The sequence below is a fragment of the Callorhinus ursinus genome, unplaced genomic scaffold (assembly GCF_003265705.2).
Source record: "Callorhinus ursinus isolate GAN/ISIS: 27379988/994484 unplaced genomic scaffold, GSC_fseal_2.0 scaffold2, whole genome shotgun sequence".
Classification (NCBI taxonomy): Eukaryota; Metazoa; Chordata; class Mammalia; order Carnivora; family Otariidae; genus Callorhinus; species Callorhinus ursinus.
Window position 1 is genome coordinate 37483309 of NW_027397064.1, and position 26926 is coordinate 37510234.

General features: G+C 37.9%; 2 protein-coding genes across 7 annotated transcripts in view; one reads left to right on the forward strand and one right to left on the reverse strand.

Annotated features, from left to right (window-relative positions):
* Positions 1–26926, forward strand: part of DNAH7 (dynein axonemal heavy chain 7) — a 279079-nt gene that overhangs the window by 249462 nt on the left and 2691 nt on the right. Inside the window, exons 61-65 of one of the 2 annotated variants that reach the window (XM_025894388.2) lie at positions 4378–4608; positions 7900–8052; positions 9467–9644; positions 13585–13688; positions 17590–17870. In XM_025894388.2, the coding sequence (XP_025750173.1) occupies positions 4378–4608; positions 7900–8052; positions 9467–9644; positions 13585–13688; positions 17590–17796 (873 nt within the window). In that variant the 3' untranslated portion in view covers positions 17797–17870. Of the gene's footprint in view, positions 1–4377; positions 4609–7899; positions 8053–9466; positions 9645–13584; positions 13689–17589; positions 17871–26926 lie in introns of those variants that run through there. The other variant, XM_073880956.1, reaches the window with a different exon arrangement.
* Positions 18544–26926, reverse strand: part of SLC39A10 (solute carrier family 39 member 10) — a 132558-nt gene continuing 124175 nt past the window's right edge. For all 5 annotated transcript variants that reach the window (XM_025894414.2, XM_073880961.1, XM_073880963.1 and 2 more), the window contains 2 exons: positions 25884–26074; positions 18544–20774 (listed from right to left, as the gene is read on the reverse strand). In XM_025894414.2, coding sequence (XP_025750199.1) covers positions 20616–20774; positions 25884–26074 — 350 coding nt within the window. In that variant the 3' untranslated portion in view covers positions 18544–20615. The remainder of the gene's footprint in view (positions 20775–25883; positions 26075–26926) is intronic.

Consider the following 26926-nt stretch of genomic DNA (forward strand, 5'->3'; position numbering starts at 1 on the left):
GAGACCACACTGTCCCGCGCGGGTTCCACCCCCCGCTTAGCCACTGGAGCGACGTCCCTCAGTGGAGCCGACTTCTAAAAGGTCCGGTTTTGTGCTCCGCGGCTCTATCACTTGCCAGAAGCGGCCGACGGAGGCCCCTCCCCCGCCGTCTATCCTCCCGAATATCGCCTCGGATTCACTTCTCCACACGCCCTACCTTCCAGTAAGTGGTCGCTTCTCTGTTCAGAGAGTTGTTGCTATTCTTCTCTTCGATCTCCTGTTGAGTTCGTAGGTGTTCAGAAGGGTTTGATCCCTATTCAGCTGAATTCCTGAGACCAGACAAAATCCAGGTCTCCTACTCCTCCACCATCTTGCTCTGCCCCTTCTTCTTGATCTTTCTTTAGGGGAGAATTCCCCCATCTTGTCGTCATTATGTCTAGGTTTCTGTCTTTGGGTATTTGAAAGCTTGTTATGTTTGTTATTAATTACTTACTTACTGAGAGTAAGACTATATTAAGAAAGAGTCACACACTGTCCCGGGCCTGGTGCTTCAGGAAGTGTCTCTGGTGTATGCTGTTTGCACTCTGCTCTTGTGTTGTGGCGGCCCTTTCCCGCAGGCCCCACTTGCTTGCAGTGGGAGTGTTTAGGCCTTTAACTAGGTGTGCTTTGATTTGTTAAACTAAGCCTGATTTAAACAAACAAACAAAAAGCCTGATTTGAAAAAAAGGAAAAGGGACCAAAAAAAAAAAAAAAAAACCTCCAAAGAAACAAACAAAAAACTATAAGATAGTTTTCCAAAGAAAAAGAAAAAAAGGAAGCCTGATCCAAAGAAAGAGAAAAAGAAATGAGAAAACAAAGAATAACCTATAAGCCTGATTTCAAAAGGGAAAAAAAAAAAAGAGCAAGAAAACCTGGTTCTATTTCCACTAGAACAGTGGCTCCTGGGTGGCTTAGTCAGTTAAGAATCTGACTCTTGGTTTTGGTGCTGGTCATGACTTCAGGGTCATAAGATCGAGCCCCGAGTTGCATCCGTGCTCAGTGGAGAGTCTACTTGAGATTCTTTCCTCTTCCCTCTCCCTTCCCCTCTGCTTCATCCCCTCTTGTGTGCATGCATGCTCTCTCTCTCTCTTTCAAATAAATAAGTAAATAAAATCTATTTCTACCAGAACTGAAGCTGACCCTTTGGAGCACTCTGTGATCAGTTGACTTGGTACATGCAGGGGGCCTGTGTTGTTCCTGTGGGGTAGAGGCCTGCTGCCCTGGCTCACAGTCAGACCTTCCAGGGTAAAGATGCACCTGCAGGGTACAGGGGGTGGGGTTTTGTGTAAGCAGCTCTAGCCTCCACTGCGGGTGCTGTATTGCTCACTGAAGTCCACCTATTCACTGGTGGTTGGAATGGAGGAAGATGGCATCACCCTGCTCTCGCCTCTGCAGGGAGGGGAGCTCAGCCTGCACTATTCAGGAAGCCCTCACAGAAAAGTGAACAGTCTCCCCTCTTGTGTCCCAGACTTCTGTTAAACCCCCTCCCTCAACCTGTCTGTGCCCAGGCCATCTGTACCCCTGGCGCCACAGTTCTGTGTTTTATGTCTGGCATGCAGCTGGGAATCACAGCTCCAGATTTTAAAGGACACTGCATGGTGCGGACCCTCTCCCCTCCTCCTCTGGAGAGCCTCGCCGTGCTGTGTGTGGTGTTGCTTTGTCCCAGAAATGCAGTTGCACAGTTGCCCAGGTGCTTGGAGTTTATAGTGAAGGACAGTGAAAAGCAGCAGACAGGTTATCTGTCCTCTGAGCGGGCTTCTGTCCCTTGCTGATGAATGACCAACTCAATGGCACACGGCGGGTCTCTTGTCCTTGGAGAGGCAATATACCCTCTTCCAAAAGTACTCCAGGAAGGGGAACGTTCTCTCCCAGCAAGTGCATTCTATCTTATGTCCCTTTTAATTCCTTAAAAGTGGAAGAATATCAAAGATACTTGGGAAGAGGTTTGATGTCAGAATCCAGTCTAAAATTTTGCCTGTTTTCTAATCTCTTACTAATTCAACAACTTATAAAATGACTTATCTTTTTCAAATATTCCAGAATATTTAACCTAGTTTACATAGAAAGTTTCTTTCACAACAGTGTTTTATCAGATTACATAATATTTAAAGAATTGCAATAGTAAGTATAAAATGTACAAAAAGGTTGAGGAGAAAAATACAGTTGGCACTTTGTAAACATGCAGCTCCGCTTATGAGAGCATGAATGTAAGCGCATGTCAGAGAGTAATCTAAGGCATTAGAATTCAGCATACCATGGGCACGAGTCAGTATGTTTGAATAAAAATATTTAATCTTCCTCTTCTATTAAGAGATCTTCTCTTGTGCTGTCCCTTTAGCAGATATGTTCAGTTGTTTGTTTCTTTCATTTTTGAAAGCAGATTAGTCCAAATGGTAAGAGTTCCCTTAGTGATTGAATAAAATTTTAATAAGAATGCTTATTTGGTCCAGTGAATCATCCCATGAACTGAATTCTAGCTGATCTTTTTACTTTTATGGAATCTCAGAGTAATAATGATAGTAGTAAATACTTACATAGTACTGACTGTATGCTAACACTGTTCTAAGTGCTTCATGTATAACAGTGTAATGCATTACCTCAGTCCTCTGAGGTAAGGGCTAATTATTCCCACCTTTACAGCTAGAAAACAGATACAGAATGATTAAGTAGCTTGCTTAAGGTCAGCTAGTACAATTTCAAGCCAGGACTCAAAGCCAAGCAGTCTGACTCCCACTAGTTTGGCTCCAGAATCTGTGTTCTGAACCATAATGCTAAACTCTTTCTGGATTCTAAAGATGGGATAGGACCAAGAAGGGCAGATAACAAGAGATGATGGGGGGGGGGGTAGGGAGGGGAAGCTAAAAGAATGGGATTAGGAGGATCAAATGGTGTGCTATCCTTGATGGAAGAGTCCATGGTACTCCTAGCTCTGGTCTACTGTCAGATGACATTTTCTAATAAGGGAGAAAGGAGGAAGACTGTTTGGTACGTCCATTTTTACATATGTTAATTCCACTAAAATCAGTTCCTGCCTGAGTTCAAAAGCATATGCACAGACATGAATAAGTAGATCTTTAGGAGTATTATACACATGTGATACACTGGGGTGTGACAACAGGACATTTAGAGGGGCTTTTGGCTTTGTTTAAGGTTGATGGGTTATACCACATTACAGAACACATACAACAGTGGGTTCATTCCAACAAAAAATGACTCAGAACCAAACAAATAAGTCTAAATACACATGGGGTATCTTCTCAGTATGTAATTAAACAGCCTCTTTCAATATCCTCAACCTCAGATTGGTAATTACAATTATGCTAATGGGTAGGCAGTAGTTCAGTGATTCTACATTGGGTTTACCACAATTCAGAGGCAAAGAGACCAGAACAGCAAGTTTGGAGAGCAAGTTAACAATGACAAAACTTTTATATTATGTATTTAAAATATCTTTAAAAAACAGAACAGAAAAAAAATTAGAACAAGAAATGTTGTCATTGGGAGTGTTACTTTTGCAGAGCTACTGTGTTTATGCCTCAGTGCCAGTAAAGAAACCAGGAAATACAGAATCTGAAATAAGGCTAAATATAATTTCCTAGGGCTGGAAAAATATGAGATATATTCATTTATATTCTAATTGTGTTTGTTTTCTCTCGACATGCATGCACAAGTGCATGCACGCACACACACATTCATTTATTGTGAGGATTTAAATGGTTTTCCCAAAAAATATATTCATTTACACCCTGCCACTATAAACATAAAAAATAAAAATTGAAATGAAATTCCCCTTCCTTTGTTTCAGTGTGAATCACTAAAGTCTGCCTTTCTCCATAACTCTTCCAACTGCTTAGAGGAGACGAGCTTATTTTCTTTGCCCTTCTGGTTCAAGGACAAAACTATATCTCTGCTTTTGGCAACCAGTAGGTACCAGAGTTATTGGCAAATATATTTTGTGGCAAGCTTTCTCAAAGCAAGACCAAATTTCCTTCTCCTGGGTGTTAATGTTCATCGTTCCTCGGCCACCCCACCAACATAAATGCTTTTTCTCCCTCTCCCCACAGCATCCACTCCCCCTCTACCCAGGCAGCCAGTGTGCGGCTCATTTTCTTTCTCCAGACCCTCTTTTGCCTGTGAACAACTGTCCATGCCTTCTTCCTCCCCTGTAACACTGGTTTTCTCCTGAATCCCCACCCCATGCCTGTTTTTATCACTTCAATCAATCTTGTGTGGAGAAGAATCACTGGTAAAGTAGCAGAATAGTACTCATTCTTATAAAATTTACCTTAGGAGTTTTCCAGTTCAGCAATTCCTACACCTTTATGAGGATTTCTCATTTTTAGTTTGAATTCTTTACAGTCTCGTTCAGCAGATGCTGGTGCAAAATCATCAGACGAAGTAGTAGATGAGGTTGCTGGTGACATCTTGGGCAAACTTCCCAACAACTTTGATATTGAGGCAGCAATGAGGAGGTACCCAACAACTTACACTCAGAGCATGAACACTGTGCTTGTCCAAGAGATGGGACGGTTCAATAAGTTGTTGCAGACCGTAAGGGAATCATGCATTAACATCCAAAAAGCAATCAAGGTAAGGGGAAATGTACCAAAGAAAAATTATTGCAATAACTTATTCATTTTACTCAGCAAATATTTATTGAGGGGAGATTGTGTGCAAGCATTCTTTGTTCTTCATTCTGGGGTTAGAAGCAAAATCCCTGCCCTTGAAGAACGTATAGGATTCTGGTGATTACAGTTAGTAAGTGGGGAGGGAAGTATGGAGCACGTGAGCACAGTTGGCTAGATGGGTACATGCTAAGAAAACACAAAGGGTTAGAAAAACCAAACCTTCGCCTTCATAGAGCTTAAGTTTTAAAGATTTATTTATTTGAGAGAGAGAGAGAAAGAGAGTGGGTGGGGGGGAGCAGAGGGAGAGGTAGAGAGAAACGTAAGCAGACTCCGCGCTGAGCCTGACTTGGGGGCTTCATCACAAGCCCCTGAGACATGATCTGAGCCGAAACAAGGAGTCAAACATTTAACCAACTGTGCCACCCAGGTGCTCCCCCCACCATTTTTTTTTAAGTAAATAACCAATCTTCAATTTTATTTTATTTTTGAGAGAGAGAGGGAGAGAATCCCAAGCAGGCTCTACACCTAGTGCAGAGCTGGACGCTGGGCTCAGTCTCCCAACCTTGAGATCATGACCTGAGCTGAAATAAAGAGTCGGACGTTTAACTGACTGAGCCACCTGGCGCCCCCATAGAGCTGAAGTTTTAATAAAGGAGACAAAGATTTAAAAATAGAAAATTTCAATAAACATTAAATTCCATGGAAAAAAAATAAAGGATCAGAGAGTAGAGAGTGATGAGTGGGAAACTCAAGTCATTTTGTGTCAGACGACTCTGAGGAGCTGACCCTTGAGCAGAGGCCTGCACTTAAAGGCAAACCATGGAACATTCAGGCAAAGGATATAGCAAGTGCAAAGACCATGAGAAGAACAAGCTTGGCCTGGTCTGGGAACCCAGTAGGGAAGGCTCTTGTGGCTGGAGTGGAGTGAGCATGGCATGAGGGAAATGGTAGGACAGAGAAGCCACAGACTCATAGTGGACTTGTTGGCCATGGTTAAGATCATGAATTTTGTTCTAAAGTGTAAAAGTAAGGCGAGGTCTTCAGAGCGTTTTAAGCAATGATGTGAAATGATCTGTTTTACATTTTTTAAAAGTTCACTCTGACCACTCCAGGAAGGACTGTAGGGGAGCAAGAGAGCAGGCAGGGAGCAATTATGCTATTAAAGTAGTCCAGCTGAGCTTGTTTCTTATAGTAGCACTGGAGGGGGAGAGAAGTGGTTGAATAGGAGCTATTATTGAAAAAGGCGTCTACTAGGCTGGTTGTAGTGTCATCTGGCTGGGATGTCTGGCTAAGAAGCATTCCGGACCATGTATTTCTCCTTGACCTGGTTCTTCCTGTATCCTTCCTGGAAGAGAAAGGCCTGGCTTCCAGCATTCTGGGGAAAAGGGGAAAGAGGCCTCAGCATCCAATGTACATTCATTCACTTAATTCCTGACTTCAGGATGGTAATCTGACCCCAACTGAACCTGGCATCCCTCCAGGGATTTCTTCATTTTCCCTTCCAGGTTTCATTCAAGGTAGGTGATGTGCAGATTTGTGGGAGAAGTCCTAGAAATCTGTTTTTGAAACCCAATTTCAATAACCCTTTTCAATTAGCACCACCTTCCACTCCTCACTTTCACCTAGGGCTGTCAATTCCAAATACTTTTGGGTATTCTGCAGTGATATCTAGTTGCTGCTTAGCTTTCTCCTCTGCTAGTTTAGGATCAGGTTATCGCCTGGCTTCAACATCATCTGCCTACAGTACAAATGATTTCTAGCGCTCAAAATTGTGTTATTTTGCCTTTCCCTATTTTTTCTGCCCTGGTAAGCTTATGCCCTTAAAACATAAATTCTCTTACTGTTGTTTTTAGTGGGTTTGGGAAAGAAGGCAAAGGAAATGTGGGTGTTAAACCCATTAAATTTACTATAAAATCTTCTCCATATGTTAGTTGGAATAATATTGTCAACTATAGAGATAAGAGAACTGATGATGGCAACTAGCCCAACTGTAAGATCAACGAGGCAGCAATTTTCAAAGGTCTTGAAGTTTTAACATCTGTCCACCAGTGATTCAAAATGGAGTAAGATTGGGGCACTTGGCTGGCTCAGTTGGTAGAGCATGAAACTCTTGATCTCAGGGTTGTGATTTTGAGCCCCATGTTGGGCATAGAGTTTACTTAAATAAATAACAAAATGGGATAAGATCAATTAGATTTCATGAGTGGAACTGAGAATATTTTAAATTTTCAAAGGGTTTCATATAATTTTTCTAATTTTAAAATCATCACTGTTCTTTTAAGAAGGCAGGACAGAGATGTATTAGTTGTCTATTTAATAGAGCAGTAAACTAAGTCAAAATTAGGCTGTGATTAAATAGCTAGTGAGTAGCTAAGTATTAAGATTTTCCATGGTGGGCAAATGGGTGAAGGAGGTCAAAAGGCACAAACTTCCAGTTATAAAATAAAAGCCATGGGGCGTGGGTGCAAGGTACAGCATGGTGACTAGAGTTAGTAATACTGTATTGCAAATCTGAAAGTTGTTGAGAGTGAATCTTTAAAGTTCTCATCACAAGAAAAATACTGTAACTATGTATGGTGACAGATGTTACCCCGACTATTGTGACCATTTTGCAATATATCCAAATATTAAATTGTATATATGAAACTAATACAGTTGACACTTGAACAACATGGGGGTTAAGGGTGCTGACCCCCATGTAGTCAAAAATCCACACGTAACTCCTGACTTCTCAAAACCTTAACTACTAAATAGCCTACTGATGACTGGAAGCTTGTCCATAACATAAACAGTCAACACATAATTTGTATGTTTTATGTATTATGTACTGTATTCTTACCTTTTTCTGAAATTTTTCAGTATTTCTAGGTTACTTGGTTCATCCGTGAGTTTCTTCAAATAGTTACAAATCTCAAAAATTTCGATGTATTTATTGAAAAAAATCCACATGGACCCATGCAGTTCAAACCCATTTGTTCAAGGGTCAACTGTACCATGTTATATGTCAATTAGACCTCAATAAGAAAATTTTCCACAAAAATTTGATTAAAAGTAAAATTGTCAATGTTTTGTAAGGAATAGTTCAATGACTCCATGACTTACTGGCAGCAAAAGAACATCTCTTTTCTGTTTTTGCTATATGACTCAGCTTTAACTAATCACAATCTTAAAGGATAATTAGGAAAAGGGTATTTAAGAGAGGATTGTCCAAAATCAGTATTATCATGTTAACCAAAGGTTAAATGTGTTTCAGGGGCTTGTGGTGATGTCTACAGATCTTGAAGAAGTGGTTAGCAGCATTCTGAATGTCAAAATTCCAGGAATGTGGATGGGTAAATCATACCCAAGCCTTAAACCACTTGGGAGCTATGTGAATGACTTCCTTTCCAGACTAAAATTCTTGCAGGTGAGTTCATCTAAATGATCATATATTGTTTCTTTTTATTTCATTTTATTTATTTAATTTATCAGGATGCCTAATGTGATATTACTCTCTAGTTTTTCTGTGCATCCCAGGCACATATGACCACTACTCAGTATTGCATATAATTTATGTAACTGTTACACTAAACTGTCAAAATACTAGTTTTGGAAATAGACTCTCTGAAAGCTCCTTTAGGAACAGGTGTTCATATTTAGTAAACTTACACACTCAAGTCAGCGATGCTTGAAGAGAGAAAACAACTGGCTATGTTGATTTTTCCATTAAATACTAAGCATTAAAATAGATTCCTAGAGCACAGCACCTTAAAAAGCCAGGCAAGCTACTAGCAAGGAGCATTCTCTCTTCCTTGTCCAGCACTCTTCCAGATCATGAAGTCACTAGACTGCTGGTTCAGCCCAAGACAGTAATAATCTCAATGGCTAATTGTCTTGGAAATGTTGAGTGAGCAGAAGCCTGTCTCCTAATTATCTGGCAATACTGATGCTTAACTATGTAATTAATTATATTCATTACAAGTATTAATTTCCTAGATACTGTTCATAATGCATCAAAAACTGCCTGTGACTTATGTGAAAAACTGCCTGTGAGAAAATTTCTGCAGGGATAAAATGACTCAACTTCCCTTCCGTAACACAGGACTTCTGTTATACTAGGGTTGATACTTAAGAAATAAGATTGTTCTTGAAAGATGAAGGTTCTACCTTGGACTCTAACAGGGAAAAGTTCTTCAAATTCATTTGACTTCTATAATTTACTATTTAAAGTCAGTACTCAATTAGCTTATTAAGGTATGATATAAACAGAATTATTTAGGTATCTTGATATTTATAAAAATCTTAAGCTCTCACTACTGTTTCTTTTGGAAGTTCTTTGTATAATATTGTATTTCCACATGTTGGATTTCATTGTATTTTGGTAAAGTAGGTGGGAAAACTTCCAAAGGAATATTCTACTGGGCACTAATGACTAGAGAGAAAAAAATGGGAAAAATATTACCAGATGTTATAGGGATCTATTCTATTCAACTATGTAACATGATATATTGTGCAACAACATATATTGATATTCATTATTGTATGGGGCTTTTTGGAAGGAATCACTGGGCACGTATAAAGACATTTACTTCTGCATTAACCCACATTTTGGTACCCTAGCTGGTGCAATGGATATGAAATTGAAGTCAGAACAAACACCGAATAAGTAGCTTTTTAAAATCTTGACAGTATAGCTTTTTATTCCTCGAAGTATTAGCTCATTTATTAGTCTACCTAAAAGATAATGGGGGGGGAGTGTTTGGGGGTAAATTTTATTAAGCAGTGTTGAATTCAAAGTTGAAAGGCTCTAGCCTTAGAACACGTGTGCTTTGACACCACAGCAATGGTATGAAGTTGGCCCTCCTCCAGTCTTCTGGCTTTCTGGCTTCTTCTTCACACAAGCCTTCCTGACCAGTGCCCAGCAGAACTACGCCAGGAAATACACCATCCCCATTGATCTTCTTGGGTTTGACTATGAAGTGATGGAAGACAAAGAGTATAAGCATGCTCCAGAAGATGGTAAGTGCGGTGACAGAATGAGTTGGCTTATATCTAGGTACTGAACAGACATGACATTCTTGCTTACTTTGCTCAACTGTTAAAATTTTAATCATCATGTATGTTACTCTCAAATAGTTGAGGAAAAGAAATTCCTATCAACATGCAATATACTTTACAGTCTGTCATCTTAAAAACAAATCAACAAAGAATTCCAACGTCTTAATATCCACATCCCCTCAGCTACCATCTCATGTCTCTCTTTCGTAGCAAATGTCTCCAAAGAATTGTCTTTACATGCCCGCTCCAGGTTCTCACTTCCTAGTTGCCATCTACCTCTCATCCTCTCCAATAAACTGATGCTCTTCTTTTCAGAGTTAGTAATGACTTCTGTATTGAAAAATCCCATGAATTCAGTCTTCATCTTAAACTCTTAGCAGTTCTTACCAGTTGACATCACTCTCCTAGAGACATCCTTCTCCCTTTGTTTCTCCTGATTCTCTCACTGGATACATTCATGCTTCTTTGCTAGCTTTTCCTCCTCTAAAAACTGGAGTGTCCAAGGACTTAATCCTGGGACTGTTGCTCTTTTCTTATACTTTTATTCCTAACACACTCAGAATGGGCATATTGTTGAATGCCTGAAGGGCATGTAACAAACTTCCGCTGAGGTGTTTAGTTTATTCTTCCTTCAATTACATCAGCCTTTAAAATAATACATGCTGTGTACAACTCACTATAATACATGTTGTAAAAGGTATCAGTAAATAGATGTTTGAGTTCCCCCACCCGAATAAAAGTCAAGATATAGATTAGCAATATACCAAGAAGGATAAATAATTTGGTTCCAATTAAGTTGGGTAAAAGAAAATCAGGGGAGGGGTATGCAGTTGCTCTGTATCACTGCTGGGTTCCAGAATACCCCCATTATACACAGGTGGAAACTAAGGCTCAGGAAAGTTAACTAACTTGCCCAAGGTCTCTCAACAAACAATGGGAAGAGTTGGCCAAACCCAGGCCATCTGACTCTTATGCTTCACTAGCTGCTTTCTCTAAGGCCTGCTGAGTATTTTTATAGAAGTACAAGTTTGAAAACATTATCACATTTCTCAAGGAAAGTTTCTTGAAGAAGCTCTGGTTGATTCTTAAGTATTGCAAGATTTTTTTTTTCTAAATTCTTCTTATATCATTATGATAAAAGGCAGGGAAGATGGCATTTTGATTGAAGGCTAGGTAGTATTGATGTCCCTCAGAGTTATAGGTTTTTGAACTCAGTAAAAAACAGAATCACTAAGAGCATTGCCTGAAGTTTTATAAACTAGTTAATATTTAAGATAAAACTACTGAATTGCCAATCATTATACACTGAACTTAGACATGGTACAAGGTCATTGCTATTTCTTTTTACAGTGATTTACTAATTTAACCCACAACTGCTCTAATTCAAGATCTAAATATATTAAAATCCAAAATTATCTGGAAAATAGTGGAACAGATATCAAGTATAATTTAAGGATTAATAAGGACCATTTAGTGTTCTGAGATCATGTAGTAAAGAGTAACCATCAGTTAAATAAACCATTTCACTGAATACTAAAGTATCAGCCAAGGTTTGATTTATAATAGCTGGTAGACAGTCACTAATTTGTGAATTTGTTTTTGTACACACACACACACACACATACATTTTCACCAATAAACACAGATATCCACAATATAGCATTTTTGTCATTCCTGTTTTTTCCTTCCAGCTTAGCTATCAAAATGAAAATGAGATTCCATGGAATGACTTGGAGCAATGGACTTTTCCTAAGGAACACCTTTCTTATGGGACCCTCATGGGAGGAATCCAGATCACACCTGGGAAAAGCTTGGGCTAGACTGTTCCCCCCCCCCCCCCCGCAGTTTATCTCTACCATTCCATCAGCCTTTCTCTTTCATACACACTTTAGTGTGTTGCCTGTTTCTGGGTTCTGGGGCTCACAAAGAGGTCAGCCTTATTTACCTAAGGTTAAATTAAACTTAATGAAAAAGGTCACTCTTAAAAGTGACTCGTAAAGTGGCCACCATGCCACTGTAAATCTGCAGATTTGTAATCATACATTCTAGCTGTACTTGCTAAGATTCCTCTTATCTGAATTATCAGTACTAATGGGGAACTCAGAGTCCCCAGTGAAGGGCATTACACAGCAAGGAGGAGGCAGAAAATGGTGAAGAGAGGAGCTGAAGAAGCCATAGCTGATACTGTATGCCGACCACATCTCCTAGATGGCAAAGGTATGGCTAGAGTAGGAGCAGTTCTGAAACCAGGACCCAGTTAATATCTACCTATCCTTTTAGATCTTGTGTCTTCCCCATGGTCCGTATGGACCATGAGAAAGAGAAACGTGTTTGTATATCCCCCATCACATTTCCTATAAAATTGTTGTTGGGTTGGAGTTAATTTTATCCTTATTGCGACTTTTCTTAGGTGTTGAAATGAACTGTTCACTTTTTCTGACATTATCTTTCTTCCCCAAGTGAGGAATAGATAATCTAATTGGTTAGAACCAGAGATTTACTGGGCCATGCTTACAAGTCAGTGGGGCAGGGTATTAAATGGCTCTCTGGACCTCTCTGTAGTCTTATGTTTCCCTATTCCTATCTATTACTGTGGCTGCCCTGCAGGCCTTGGATCTGGCTGGAAAGATTAGTATGTAGGATGTGGTTACAGACCAACCTCTCTCTCCCTCAGGCAGGTCTATCCCCATCATTGCTCCAGGCTCAAGGTGCATTTTGCAATTTAGCTTTACCAGAGTAATACTTGACAAGTTACTGGACAAGTGCTTTGCCCGTTAATAAAACTGGTATCTTATTCCAACTATTCTTTCCCTCAGTTAAAACCTAGAGAGGAGAAAGTCTTCCTCCCCCTCAACATCCATCACTGGATTATCCACATGTGGCTTTTAAAATTAAATTGTAATTAAAGTCCCTCAGTCACACTTAATAGCCAGTGGCTACCATATTAGAAAGTACAGATATAGAATATTTCTATTATTACACAAAGTCCTATTGGACAGCACGGCCCCTGTGGATTTTTAAATACAACTTTACGAAGCGCTTTCAGTGATTAGCTGATTTGACTCTAACAACTCTACAAGGTAGACGAAGTAGGCATTATTGTTTTACAAATGTTTTCCAGTTGTTCTCAGAGGACCAAACAGGCCTGAAGTTGAAAGACTTGCTCAACGTCACACCGAAAATTAGGAACTAAGACCTAGGTCTCAGTTCCACATTGCTTCCCTTCACGTCTGTGCAACAATTACGATGAAATGTTTTCATGAGCATATACCTGTATTCAACTTGTGAGGCTTCATACAAAAGGACGAAAGGATCGGAGTTTCAGTGATTTCCTAATTTGTGTTCTTCTGTGGATAGTGTATGACCTTCCGTTCCAGAGGGAGTTCATCCTTGTGCTCTCCCACACAGACTAAGGAGAGGTCTGGGAGTGAGAATAAATTCTAGAAGGGGAAGAGAGAAATAACTTTCATGATATTAGAGATCTGAGCAAGGATATTTTCTTCCCATGCTGCCTAGAAGCCACTGGATCCCTTATAACTACATTAAGAATTTTTCTTGCAGATTTCATGGCCTCTCACATTATAATCACTGGCCAATTAAAAATATAAATCTGATACAGTTCACCCAGACTGAGAATTTCCCATAGACTAATTTAAAATTTCTTTTCTCTTTGATTTTCCACATCAAATCTTACTATTGAATTAACTAGGCAAAGTGTAGATATTGTTAGAATATGGATGTTAAGATGAAGCATTCAGCATATTGCTTTTATCTTAGAACAAGCCTTAGGCTGCTGACCTAGTATCCTCTGCAGAGCACTCACTTATAGAAATTTCAGATTCAGAACTTAATCAATATGCATATTTAAACAGGTGTGTTAACCTGCTGCTTTTATATTTAGGTGTTTTCATTCATGGATTATTTTTGGATGGAGCTTCCTGGAATAGAAAGATCAAGAAACTTGCAGAATCACATCCCAAAATTCTTTATGATACAGTGCCTGTGGTTAGTATTTAATATACTGATACGGGGGCGGGGGATGCTCTTTATACACACACTCCCCCCACAAACAGTCATTCCCATTCACGGTAATTGTGTTTTATAAAGTTCCTGCCAGCACTGAATTAGTGAATGCTGAACCACAGCTCCTAGGAGAAATACAAGGTTAAGTTTCTATGATCCTCTGTTCACATTTTTGTTAACCGATCAAGACATAAACTCGTTTTGTGTTTGTTTAAAAATGCCATATTTAATATATACTTTTGATTCATTAACATTGAACTCATGGACAACAGCACTGTAACTCGTGCCTGGATGAACCTTATGGTATTTCCTCTGTAAGACCCACTTCAGCCTTCTTGCGCTCAGGAACACTAGATAGCACCAGAGCACTACATTTAAGGGCCATTTTAAACAGGGAAATCACTAAAACAAACAAACAAACAAAAAATACAAAAAACTCCTTTTAAATAACTTATCAAAAGGAAACTTGTTTCCATTTACGAGAGGTGAAATAGAAAAACAGAATGTGACCAGGTTCAACCTCAGCTGGGAACATACTTGTTTGGTGGCTCACATTTGAGGCTCTGAGCATGCCTGTGATCATAAAACAGAGTATTGGTTTTAGGATGATGAGTAAATTTCAGTGATAAGCAGATCTGCAAATACAGAATCCAGGAAGAATGAGGATTGACTGTATATATGTATTCACATATGCATATATACATAGATATTTGTATTTCTTACATATACCTTGACCTAAAAATACTTGTAGACTAAAAGATTACTATATGAAAACCATCCACATAAAAATGTTTGTTTGCTAGGAACCTATCTTCAGTATGGGCCAACTAAGCTATGGAAGATATTATTTCCAACTGTTACTGCATCATGAGAAAATGCCTAGATATTCACACACTTGGAAAGGCCTGTCTGGGATGGTGTGATAAAATATAGGCTGTGGATTTACATGTATTGTTTGTGGGACACTGGGAGCAGCTTAGACAAAAATCCTAACAGGTTCAGTGAGGGATCAGCTAACAGCCAATTCCACAAAACCTGCCCTATATGCTAAGATACTATGTATGGACAGAGTTTTAAATAGGAAACCCAAATTCAAAGTCACAGGGCAAACGTTTACAATTTCAGGAGTTGATTAGAATTTTTCTAGTCTTTTAAGGTAGTTTGCAATGAATACAAAGGGATTTATAAGTGGATGATTCTCTTGAATAAGTAAGTCACTTAGAAAAATTCTCATTAAGAAAATGCGTTCTTGGCTAAAGTGAAATACACTCACCTTAAGTGTTGTTGGGTCCTTATATTTAACTATATCCGAAAAACTGCTTTATGGATTCCACAGTAATGTGGGAGAAACATAGACTAGCATCCCTATTAACACATTCATACAATTTATTTTGACCTGAGAAACCTAAAAGAGGGCTCTCAACAGTGGGGCTGTCAAACCATTATCCCCTCAAAGATTGCTGCTACTGTAGTGGAAAAAGGAATTCAATTAGATTTTAAAACACTATTTCATCATTATGACCGTAGTTTGTTCTTTACTCTTAAATTCAGAGATCAACTTGCCCCACATCATTTTTTTTTTTTAGATTGGTTAGGTTAGTTAGGTTTAACAGTGCTTAATATTTTAGGAACTTGGCTAATGACTTTCTAAAAATAAAGTGGGTATTTAAACAGCACAGTGTATGTAATAGCCCCTTTAAAATAGTCGCCTAAAATGGCGAGGTGATTGAAGTTCTAGAATCACTGACAAAATCCTTTCAGATTTTTTTTTGAGATTGGCCTTTATCAAATTAATATGGTGACATGATTACCAATGGTAGGGGTTCCCTTTGAAAGTATTTATGATTTTGTTGTTGTTAATGTAAACAGTCAAAAGTCATCCCCAGGTAAGTATGGTGAAGAGTGAAAAATACATGGATAACATATGTTTCTTGAGAGGTGAAAATAATTATTTTTTCTCATTTAGTTTGCTCCGAAAATAGTTCTGAGCAAAATGCCTACGAATAAACTTACCCAAGGAAGTGAAGGACCTATACTGTGAAATTGAAAACAACAAAATGGAAAGACATTCCATGCTTATGGGTCAGAAGAATTAGTAGTTAAAATATCCATACTACCCAAAGCAATCTATGGATTTTATGCAATCCCCATCAAAATACCAACAGCATTGTTCACAAAACTAGAATACCAAAATTTGTATAGAACCATAAAACACCCCGAATAGCCAAAGCAATCTTGAGAAAAAAGAACAAAGCTGAAGACATCACAATTTCAGATTGTAAGATATCCTACAAAGCCACCTAATCAAAATAGTATGGTACTGGCACAAAAACAGACACACAGAGCAATGCAGAAATAATCCCATACTTACATGACTAATTAATCTACAGTGAAGTAGGCAAGAATATACAATGGGGGAAAACACAGTCCTTCAGCAAAAGGTGCTGGGGAAATGGGACAGCTACATGCAAAAGAATGAAACTGGACCATTTTCTTACACCATACACAAAAATAAATTCAAAATGGATTAAAGACCAAAATATGGGACCTGAAACTATAAAATAGAAGAAAACATAGGCAGTAATCTCCTCGGCATTGGCTTTAGCAACATTTTTCTAGATAGGTCACCTAAGGCAAGGGAAGCAAAAGTAAGCCACTGGGACTACATTAAAATAAAAAGCTTTTGCATCGTGCAGGAAACCATTAACAAAAGAAAAAGGCAATCTACTGAATGGGGGAAGGTATTTGCAAATGATTCTATCCAATAAGGGGTTAATATCCAAAATACATAAAAAACATATAACTCGAGCAAAAAAAACAATTAAAAAATGGGCAGAAGAACTGAATAGACAGTTTTCCAAAGACCAGCTACAGATGGTAAACAGAAACATGAAATGATGCTCTTCATCACTAATCATCAGGGAAATGCAAATGAAAACCACAATGAGTTACCACCTGACACCTGTCAGAATTGATAGAATCAAAAAGACAAGTGGAGAAAAAGGAACCCTTGTGCACTGCTGGTGGAAATGCAAATTAGTGTAGCCACTGTGGAAAACAGTATGGAGGTTCCTCAAAAAATTAAAAATAGAAATACCGTATGATCCAGTAATTCCATTACTGGGTAAGATAAATGGAAACAACAGTCAAGATATGGAAGCATACCAACAGTCTATCAACAGATGAGTGGATAAAGATGTGGCTATATATAAAATATTATATGTAGGTGTACATCAATGTATATACATAATATATGGAATAGAATATTTTTCAGCCATAAAAAAGAATGAGATCTTGCCATTTACAACAACATGGATAGACCTAGAGGGTATAATGGTAAGTGAAAGAAGAGAAAGACAAATACCGTATGATTTCACTCATGTGGAATCTTAATAAAACAAATGAAGAAATGGAGACAAAAAAAAAACCCAGACTCTTAAATACAGAGAGCAAATTGGTGGTTGCTAGAGGGGAAGTGGGAGATCGAGGGGAGGGTGGGTGAAATAGATAAAGGGGATTAAGATATACAAACTTCCATTATATGACAAATGAGTACAGAGATGAAAAGTACAGTATAGGGAATATATACAGTCAGTAAGATTGTAATAACGTTATTTGATGACATTTGGGGAGTTTACTTGAGTACTGAGTAATGTACAGAATTGTTGAATCATTATGTTGTACACCTGAAACTAATATAACAATTATACTTCAATTTTAAAAAGTGCTAATACAAATTAAATGTTTTGAACAATGGCAGTACTGCTAACAAAAAATCTATTTGGGCCACAGAAACTTGCAGGCATAGAATTGAACATATCCTATTAGGTTCAAATGTAAATATAACTACACCCTTGACTTAAACTTATGCACTTTCTTCCAGATGTGGCTAAAGCCCTGTAAGAGGGTAGATATACCAGAACGACCAAGTTATGTTGCTCCACTGTATAAGACAAGTGAGCGGAGAGGAACATTATCCACCACTGGTCATTCTACAAATTTTGTTATTGCCATGACTCTTCCCTCTGATCAACCCATGGAGCACTGGATTGGACGAGGTGTAGCGTTATTATGTCAACTTAATTCATAATTCGAAGACACTATTTCCCTGTTCCTATTTCTTGTTAAGATCGCTGGGAAGAAAATATAAACAATTTGGTTTGTCAATTTCACTTAAAGCTGTACTTAAAAATTTATGTGCAAATGCAACCCATATTTTTAAAATGACGCCTACTTCAGTGTAAGGAAATGTTCTGAAATAAAGACTAAAGAAAACACACTGGTGTATTTGCTCTTTTTGAATAACTTTATTTTGGGAGAGTTCCATAAGCATTAGGAACATACATAAAATGACAACACCACTGTTGACAATGAAAAAAACAGCATTTGATCATTTCCAGCTTTATAAATTTTTAAAAAATGATTCAGTTACAACAAAAAAAAAAGTTTAGATATTTTAGCAAGTATCACCTTGCAGGACCATAATCATATTTAAGCCACTGACTTACTGTTAATGGAAAAAATTCACACTGCATCTAGTTACTATAGTATTTCTACGCATAATCACAGCTGATTGAATGCAATGTGATATACACCAAAATTCATATGGATGTCACACAGTGACAGCATTGTACAAGTAACATGAATGACCTCCAACAAACACAAGTTAAATTAGACTGGTCAAGCTAAATGGAATGTTGGAGCCAAACAGAAATGTAGTGGAATTCAGATTGTCTAGTAAGACTTGAAACTATACACTAGAATGATGTGGAAACCAAATACTGGTGGAACCCTAACAAAATACTAGCAGCAACTGTTACAGCCCTCTTAATAGGTTAAAAAAAAATCTAGCAGATGAAGGTAATATCATTTTTTTAGAGAATATAAAACTTCATATACTGCAGCAGAACTTGTTTGCTTTAAACCAGACCTTTAAGACTGGGAATATATTCCAACTGTTGCTTTTCAAAAAAGTTTTAAAATTAAGCAGATTTAATGCTGGAATGCAGAATCCTCCTTGGGTACAAAAATGCAAAAAGGAACTAGAAATATATCTTGGTTCAGAAAGCAAGATATTTTAATCACTTGAAGTTGGCAGTACTAAATAAAATATCAGCACCTTGTAGCTAGGTTGCTTGAAGGGCCAAGCAATGAGATGAGGACTGTGCTAATTCAGTGCCCAATGCTGAAAATATTTTAAGGAGAAAACGCCTACTTATTATAGGAGGCCATGGAGAAAGCCAGAAATAAGTTTTCAAATTCAGGCATTAATTAAGAAAAGAACACCTCAGCTTCCTTGCTTACAGCACAAAGAAGAAACACTGGCAAGACTCTTACTACCTGGATAAATGTGCTACTCTCAAAGTTTTATTTTTTAAAAGTTCACGAAGAGGAAAGGAGCTGAGGAGAGAAGGAGGGCTAAATGCAAACACTTTAAATGGAATGGAAGGAGTCCGCCTCTTAAATATTTGAGCAGTAAGATTTTTAAAGCAGCTGCATTGGTAGCCAAGCGGATTAAAACAAAGCTGCCTGCACATAGTTCAAATACAGTTTACCGGGCATAAATGAAGACCATGTGGCACAAGACGTAAACAGAAAGCTACATGCAATATGACTAGTACTACAAATTATTAGGTAAAAATTCAGGATAAACATGGCTTGCACTTCTCACAAATCACTCAATTATGCTAGAACAGGGCACCTCTAAGAGACTAGTCCCTATCAGGCACCAATAGCATATCTTGGCACAGAATGATCAAGTGATTTCATCTGCATTATTTAAGTTTATCTTCCAAGTCACTTGGTACCATGATAGCCATGGTATCGATGGAGAGTATCCTTATAGCCATTTTAATTGACATGTAGAGATTATGGACATGGTAAACTTGGGTTTTCTGCCTTATCTTCCTGCCAGTCACAGCACGTGCTCTAGGTTCCAAAACCAAACCGGTAAAGCAATGCATACATTTAGAACTTAAATTTCCCAAATAACTGGTTAGTACTGTTAAAACAGGAAAGCTGAATATTTCGACCATGTTTGGGTTCTTCTTTTTTCTGATATTTCCTAGAGGGTCACACTTTTAACAACAACAACAAAAAAACATTTTACCACATGCTCCAACTCCCTACCCCCTCCAAAAATCCCAAAAAACAAAAACAAAATTGAAGTTTGAAAGAAAAAACACCCAAACACCAAGTATAATATTAATACAAAGAACCATTATGAATCTTTCATTAAACTGAAGTTCACACAAACATACAATCACAAAGTTCAGTAGTTTAGGCTGCAAGTTTAAACACTATGCCAATATATACAAAAATAGTAACTCTAGATTCAAGAATAAGGGCTTTTCCCAATGCTAAATTCATACTCTAACGCAGCCTGAGCTCTCCTCTAGTTCCTACAAGCCTACTTTATGCAGTTTCAAAATTGTATCAAGTTGATCCCCATTACCTTAGGTATATATGTAACTGAATTAAAGGACACTACAATTCATTTTTAGCACAAAGAAAAGTCTGCCCGAAGTCCATTTAAAATATTTTTAAAGTTTAAATGATTTTTTGGTTCAATTTCTATTTCTGCATAGCCACAGAAGTTTCTACTACCAAAGAGACTACTTTAGTGTTTTATATGATCATTTTTTTAAAAGTCTTAATCAAACCTATATCAACATTGGTTCATGGAGTCCCATTTTCTCCTTTATCACAAGCTTTATATTTTTAAAAGACCCCTTCACACAGGGAAAAGCAGTACTGAGCACCAGTCTTTTGTGGTTAGGCTCAAATCTATGGAACTTGTAAGTAGTGCAAGCCACTGACTTTTCTTTGAGCAATGTGCATACAGTACTAGGAACAGATGCAAAGCTGCATGGTATCATTCTCGTAATCCACAATGATTACTGGGAATGGTTAAAACTGGAGGTCAAACACAATTTTGTCTTCATAGAGGGCAATCACCAGCATAATGGCAAATCCAAACAGCAATCCTAAATTCTGAAGAATGAATTGTCCCACTGGACAAAAGCCATGTTCTTCATTGTCACCATCACCATGCAACATTTCTGGAAGCTGGAAAAAAAAAAAAGAGAGATACTTACAAGCAATTTTGTATAATACTCTGCTTAATTTTTTTTTACATTCTTCGACTTTAATGAATAAAGCATAACTACAAATAAAATTATTCTATTAAACATAATGCTAACCATAACACATATTTCATCCAAATGCTGACAAGGTTTATGCTCTACCTATGTAATAAGTACTAAATCTGTTCCCTTCTAAACCCTGAACAAATGCAAATATATGCGTTAGCCATTTTCTAAAGTTACCATCCACTGACCTTGTCATTTGCTTTATGTTGAAGTATAAGACGATTTATTATTGCCAATAAAACTCTCCAGGAAAGACCAACACATTTACTGATCTTAAAAGCACTGAAAACACAAGATTCTTTGGGGGGATACCTAATTCAAGACTTTTCATTTCTTTACCCCTTTCCATTTAAAATTCTAATATCCAGCTGCACATGAGAGCAAGGACAGACATTTACAGATGATTCCTAATTGGTTGTCTCTATGCCCTTAAGCTGTTATTTTCCTTGCAATAATAGAGAAAATAGTCTCTCAAAGCTATCCAGCCAGACTACCACCAAGTGGTGCACCCTGCCTTCACAGGGTCCTCTATTTCTCCTAATCGTGATACAATTTCAAAAACCTGAATGTTTCCAATACCTTTAAAAGCACAGTTCATTGAAGTTTATAGTTCAATTTCTAAAGCATAAGCATATACTATTACATTTAAGAATAACGCATAGTTCAAAGTGTAAAACTTAAGTCTTAAGTAAATAAGATTTGTTAAAGAAAATGAATGTGCATAATTAAAAGCATAAAGTCTTTCCACCCACATCTAATCAAAATTGTGAAAGAACTGCTACTTCCACGTTTCATTTTCTTGTTTCCTGTGTATTGCAATTTTCAAGTTTGCAATGATATCATCAGAAAGATGACACTGTTATGCTACTCTCTTAGACACTAAACTTTACTCCCAACAATATCTTGGTGCTTTTCGGTCCAGAGGGGAAAAGTGTAGTATTAAGAACATAATGCCTGCCTAGGAAAAAACACTATTGTTCATTTAATTCAATTATTGTTCAATTAATCCAGCTACCATATTCTGACATTTGTTACAGTACATTTAACAATCTCCTGAGGGTTCTATTTAAGAGCTACTTCATGCTGGCCATCTATTTTGTTCAAAAGTTTATGGCAGTAGTGTATAATGGTTAATGGAGGCTACTATTCTTTTCGAGCAGAATTAAGTAATTGTGACAGAAAGGACTGTAGACAGCAGAGCTGATTAACTGTGATAGAGACCACATGGGCTACAAAGCCTAAGTATGTACTATCTGTCCCTTTACACAAAGTCTGCTAACCTCTGGTTAATGGATTAAAACTAAATCTGGCAACTTCCTACCTGTGGTTCTAGTAAGAAGACTATTTTATCTCTTCCCCTTTCCTCAAGTTTTCATTATGACAAAAACTTTTAAATCTGGCTTTCCTTAACACTGAAGCATAAGTAACAATACAGGATGTTTCACAGATATATCCCCTCTAGATATGTGTACATACCACCCAGAAGAGGCACTATGCCTTCCCCCATTCAATTCTATCCTGAATGCCCATACCCATATTTGTTGATCGTAACCACAGCGAAGAGCCAGCTGTACCTACTGGTATGATCATACCTGTTAAAATCAACAGTGCTTCCAAGCTGGCTGATAAAACAGCTGCTTTGCAAAGCCCTTAAAACCAGGTGGATACTTCCACCTGGATGTCCTAAAGATATCTCAAACTAAAACTTCTGATAGTATTACTATCATATGAATGACTGTAAATGAATGAACACCTCCTCTCTATAGTCAAACTGGTCTTTCTAAAACAAAAATATGAGCATGTCATTGTTGCTTAAACCTTGTAATGGCTCCTTAAAATTTACAAGATAAATTCTCATTTTTTATAGCACTACCTTTTGTGTGACTGTCATGATCTGGCCAACATCTACCTGATGACCATGGATGTAATTTCTTAATCCATTTTTTCCATTTAATATGAGAAAAAAATAATTTCAGTGCCATTAAAATCCTAAAATATATGTGGGTAGTTTTTCTTCTTGGATATTTAGGTGTTTCCAATGTAATTATAACATTATAAATGCTAATGTAAAAATACTTTAATACAGTTTTACTTTTGTTTGCTTGCTTGTTTTCTTAGCAGTAGTCATGTTAGGTTATTTTCTCAGGCTATAGTTCCAGGAATAGACTCACTGGTTAAAGCAATGGTGCTATTCATCACTCTGCTTTCTCATATGCCCTCTCCTCTTGCTTCTAATAAACTCTTCTATAGTTTTTACGACTCAGCTCAGATCTCCCATTCCAGAAAAATTTCCTTAATTTATTTCCCCCATTTTTTAGCCAGCCCCTCTCCATAGTTCCACAAACATGGTGCACTACTCTATCGTAACCCATTATCAAAAGAATTCTAATTAATGGCTACTTTTCTTCTTCATTAGATTATTAATCCTTACTGTAAAGGTTACCTTGTTCTTTTTACATCTTTAGCTTCCTAGCATAAGAATTAGCTCATTTATTTTTCATTCAACTAATTGTAAACTACTTCTCTAGTAGTAAAATGAAATACTACCAGAAAAGTTTGCCCTCCCAGAACGGACATCCATGTGGGGCATACAATGAGCTCAATAAATAAGTAAAATGTTTAGTGTGTTATTGATAGGTCAAGATCCAAGTGCAAAGGAGAAAAAAAATGAAGTAGGGATAGAAGATGTAAAATGTTGGGGTAGAGGCTGAAATTTTAGATGGGAAGCCTCAAGAGGAGTGAGAAAGCTAGCCAGGAGAACGTCTGCAGGAAAATATTCCACATGGAGTGACCAGCAAGAGCCAGGCCCCTGAGGCAGTGTGTGCCTCCGGGGGGATAGGGGGAGAAGAGGAGGTAAAGAGAGAAATTAGGGAGGGCTAAGGGAGGGAGAGGAAATTCACAAGGAGCCACTGAAGAATTTGAAGCACCCAAGTTACATGACTGTTGACTCAATGTTGTGGACAGGGCAACAACAGAAGCAGGGAGAAAGTTAAGAGAAGAAGATGGTGGCAACAGAGGTGGTTAGGAGGTGGAACCCTCCCAGGACTTAGGATGAGCCAGAGGTGGGGGGGACAGAGAGAGTTGAGTCAAAGAATAATAATCAGGGTTTCGATCTGAGCAACTAGAAGAATGGAATCTTCATTTATAAGACAGAGAATCCTGCAGGAGTTGCTGGTCCAACGAGTTAAGACTGGCAATCTCAAGAGCTAGGCTCTAAACATACTCAGCTTGTAATTCCTTTCAGACACTCAGGGAAGGAGGAATCAGACTGACCTGGAGTTAAGGAAAAGTCTGGGCTAAAGATGTAAACATAGGAATTATCAGCCATTAAATATTTAAAGTCATGAGACTAAATGAGATTACCTAGAGGGCTTTCACCAACATTTATAGGTAAGGGAGAAGGAGAGAACCAGAAAACAAACTGAGAAAGAAAGGTGAGAAAGGTGGTAAGCCAGCAAACAGTGGTGGCATAGAAGCCAACTGACACGAAAGCATTTCAAAGAGAAGAGACTAAGCTACTGCCAAATGCTGCTGTCAGTGAAATCAAGATGGACGGGGTACATGACCATGGACTCAGAAACGTCATGGTCGATGGCAGATTTGGCCAAAGCACTCTGGCAGAGCAGTGAGGGAGAATACCTGATGAGGCCAGACTCAAGAAAGAAGAGAATTAGAAAATAAGAAAGGGTAATTTGCTATACAGCAAAGAAAACGGTGGTTGAGGACTAAAATGGAAACTGGAGTTCAAGAAAGTCCCTCTCTTCTACTTTTGTAAGTGAGAAGTACAGGAGGTTTATATGTTCGAAGAAATGATCCAGCAGAGAGGGGAAAAATGAACGACTGAAGAAAGGGGAGAATTTTAGGAAGTTAGTGAAAGGGGACAAGTTCCAGGACATGGCTTTAAGGAGCTGGCCTCAGTGAGGAACACAGATTTCTTTACTGTAACAGGAAAGAGGGTAAATGGACAGATACAAGGAGAGGAATAGAAATGGTGATGGGAACCCATGGGAAGTTGTCTTGATGGCTTCAGTATTCTCCATGAAATAGGAAGTAAGGTCATCAGCTGAGCACGGGGACAGGAAATGAGGTGTTAGAGTCTAAGAAAAAACAAGGAAATGGCCAACTCTAGGTACAGAGTGTAAATAGTTTTTATTTTTTATTGATATTTTCTAAACTATAGGCAGTAATTCTGTGATTAAAAATTTAGGTTACATAATTTTGAAATGAGACTAACAAATCCTACCAGGAAGAAAAGTGAGCATAATATATAAGTTAAAAATAAAAAGTAATGAGGGCACCTGGGTGGCTCAGTTGGTTGGGCGACTGCCTTTGGCTCAGGTCATGATCTTGGAGTCCCAGGATCGAGTCCCGCGTCGGGCTCCCTGCTCAGCGGGGAGTCTGCTTCTCCCTCTGACCCTCCCCCCCATGCTCTATCTCACATTCTCTCTCTCAAATAAATAAAATCTTTAAAAAAATAAATAAAATAAAAAGTAATGAAACTACTAGTTCTGCAAATACACTGCCTAACATATTTAAGATATTAAGGTAAAAATAAAATAAAATTATTTGTTAGTGTTTAGATTTGTTAACTTTAAAGTTGGAAATAAGGAAAATTACGTAAATCCCTAGGAATATACACCATTTTCTGCAGAAGACTGGCTTACCTAAGAGCTATAGTATTTCCTGTTTGCCATAAAACAAGCTCAAAGAATTACTTTATTAACAACAAAATACTTATACCCTAATATTACAAAATCTTCATAGTATGATAATTATCTCTAAATACTGGATTACTTTGAATAGTAATATCCTGTAGTCAAAAATTCTCAGCATCTCAACTGATTTCCAATTGTCCTTCTCCCACTTAATTGTCCTTCTCAAATAGGCTATTTAGGATATCATGTTTTAAAATGGGGCACATATTTTTTAAAATAGTCTTTCAAACTACACCCAAAGATTCCTTCCGTTTTTGGAAGGTGCATTCTATTTACAGGTTTAGTATTAACAAAAATATAAAATATCTTACCATATCCACCAAGGCTACATAAAGGAACATGCCTGCGGTGATTGCAAAGATCCAAAGTGTGATGTTATTGGCATACTGACCGACAGCTGTGCCTATAAGCATGCCTATGTAAGCCATCATGGCAGAGAGGAGGTTGTAGACGATTGCTTGCTTTACGGTCATGCCCGCTTTAAGAAGAACTGCAAAATCACCTGCAGTAAAGACACAATGTGAGAGTTTTATAACCACAGGATTTTACGTACAAATTTAGGGAAGAAAATAAAAAACAAAATTAAGAATTGATATTAAAAGATACGCCTTTAATAACTGATATTTTATAAAAATTTATTTATTAAATTAAACCTAATACGTGCAAAATTTGAGTGAATCTCATAGGCAGATGCTCAAAGTCTGAAATGTATGTATGATTCCATTTATATGATATCTCAAAAACATAAAACTAGAGTGATGAAGAACATGCCAAGGTTGCCCGGAGCAGTGGTGGGAAAGAGGTGTGACTACAAGGGGACTGCAGGAAGGGAACTGTGGGGATGATGGACTGTTCTGTATCCCACTGGCAGTGGCAGCTTACAGAAATCTATACACGTTAAAATTCAAAGAACTGTACATCAAAAAGGTCAATTTTCTGTAGAATGTGAAATGTAATTTTTTTTAAAGATTTATTTATTTATTTTTGAAAGAGTGAGAATGAGAGAGAGAGAGAGAGAGAGAGAGTATATGAGAGGGGGGAGGGTCAGAGGGAGAAGCAGGCTCCTCGCAGAGCAGGGAGCCCGACGCGGGACTCGATCCCGGGACTCCAGGATCATGACCTGAGCCAAAGGCAGTCACTTAACCAACTGAGCCACCCAGGCGCCCAAATGTAGTATTTTTTAAAAAAAAATCAGAAACACAATAGAAAAAAAGACTTGGTCACTGCTCTTTCTGTGAGCAACAATTAAAGCTCTCCTCTCTGATCTCTGCCCTATTTCTAAAGGGAAATGGCCTAAGAAAAAACAGACTCTTTAAATATACTGTACGCTTTTTACATTTACGTTTTATTTTTC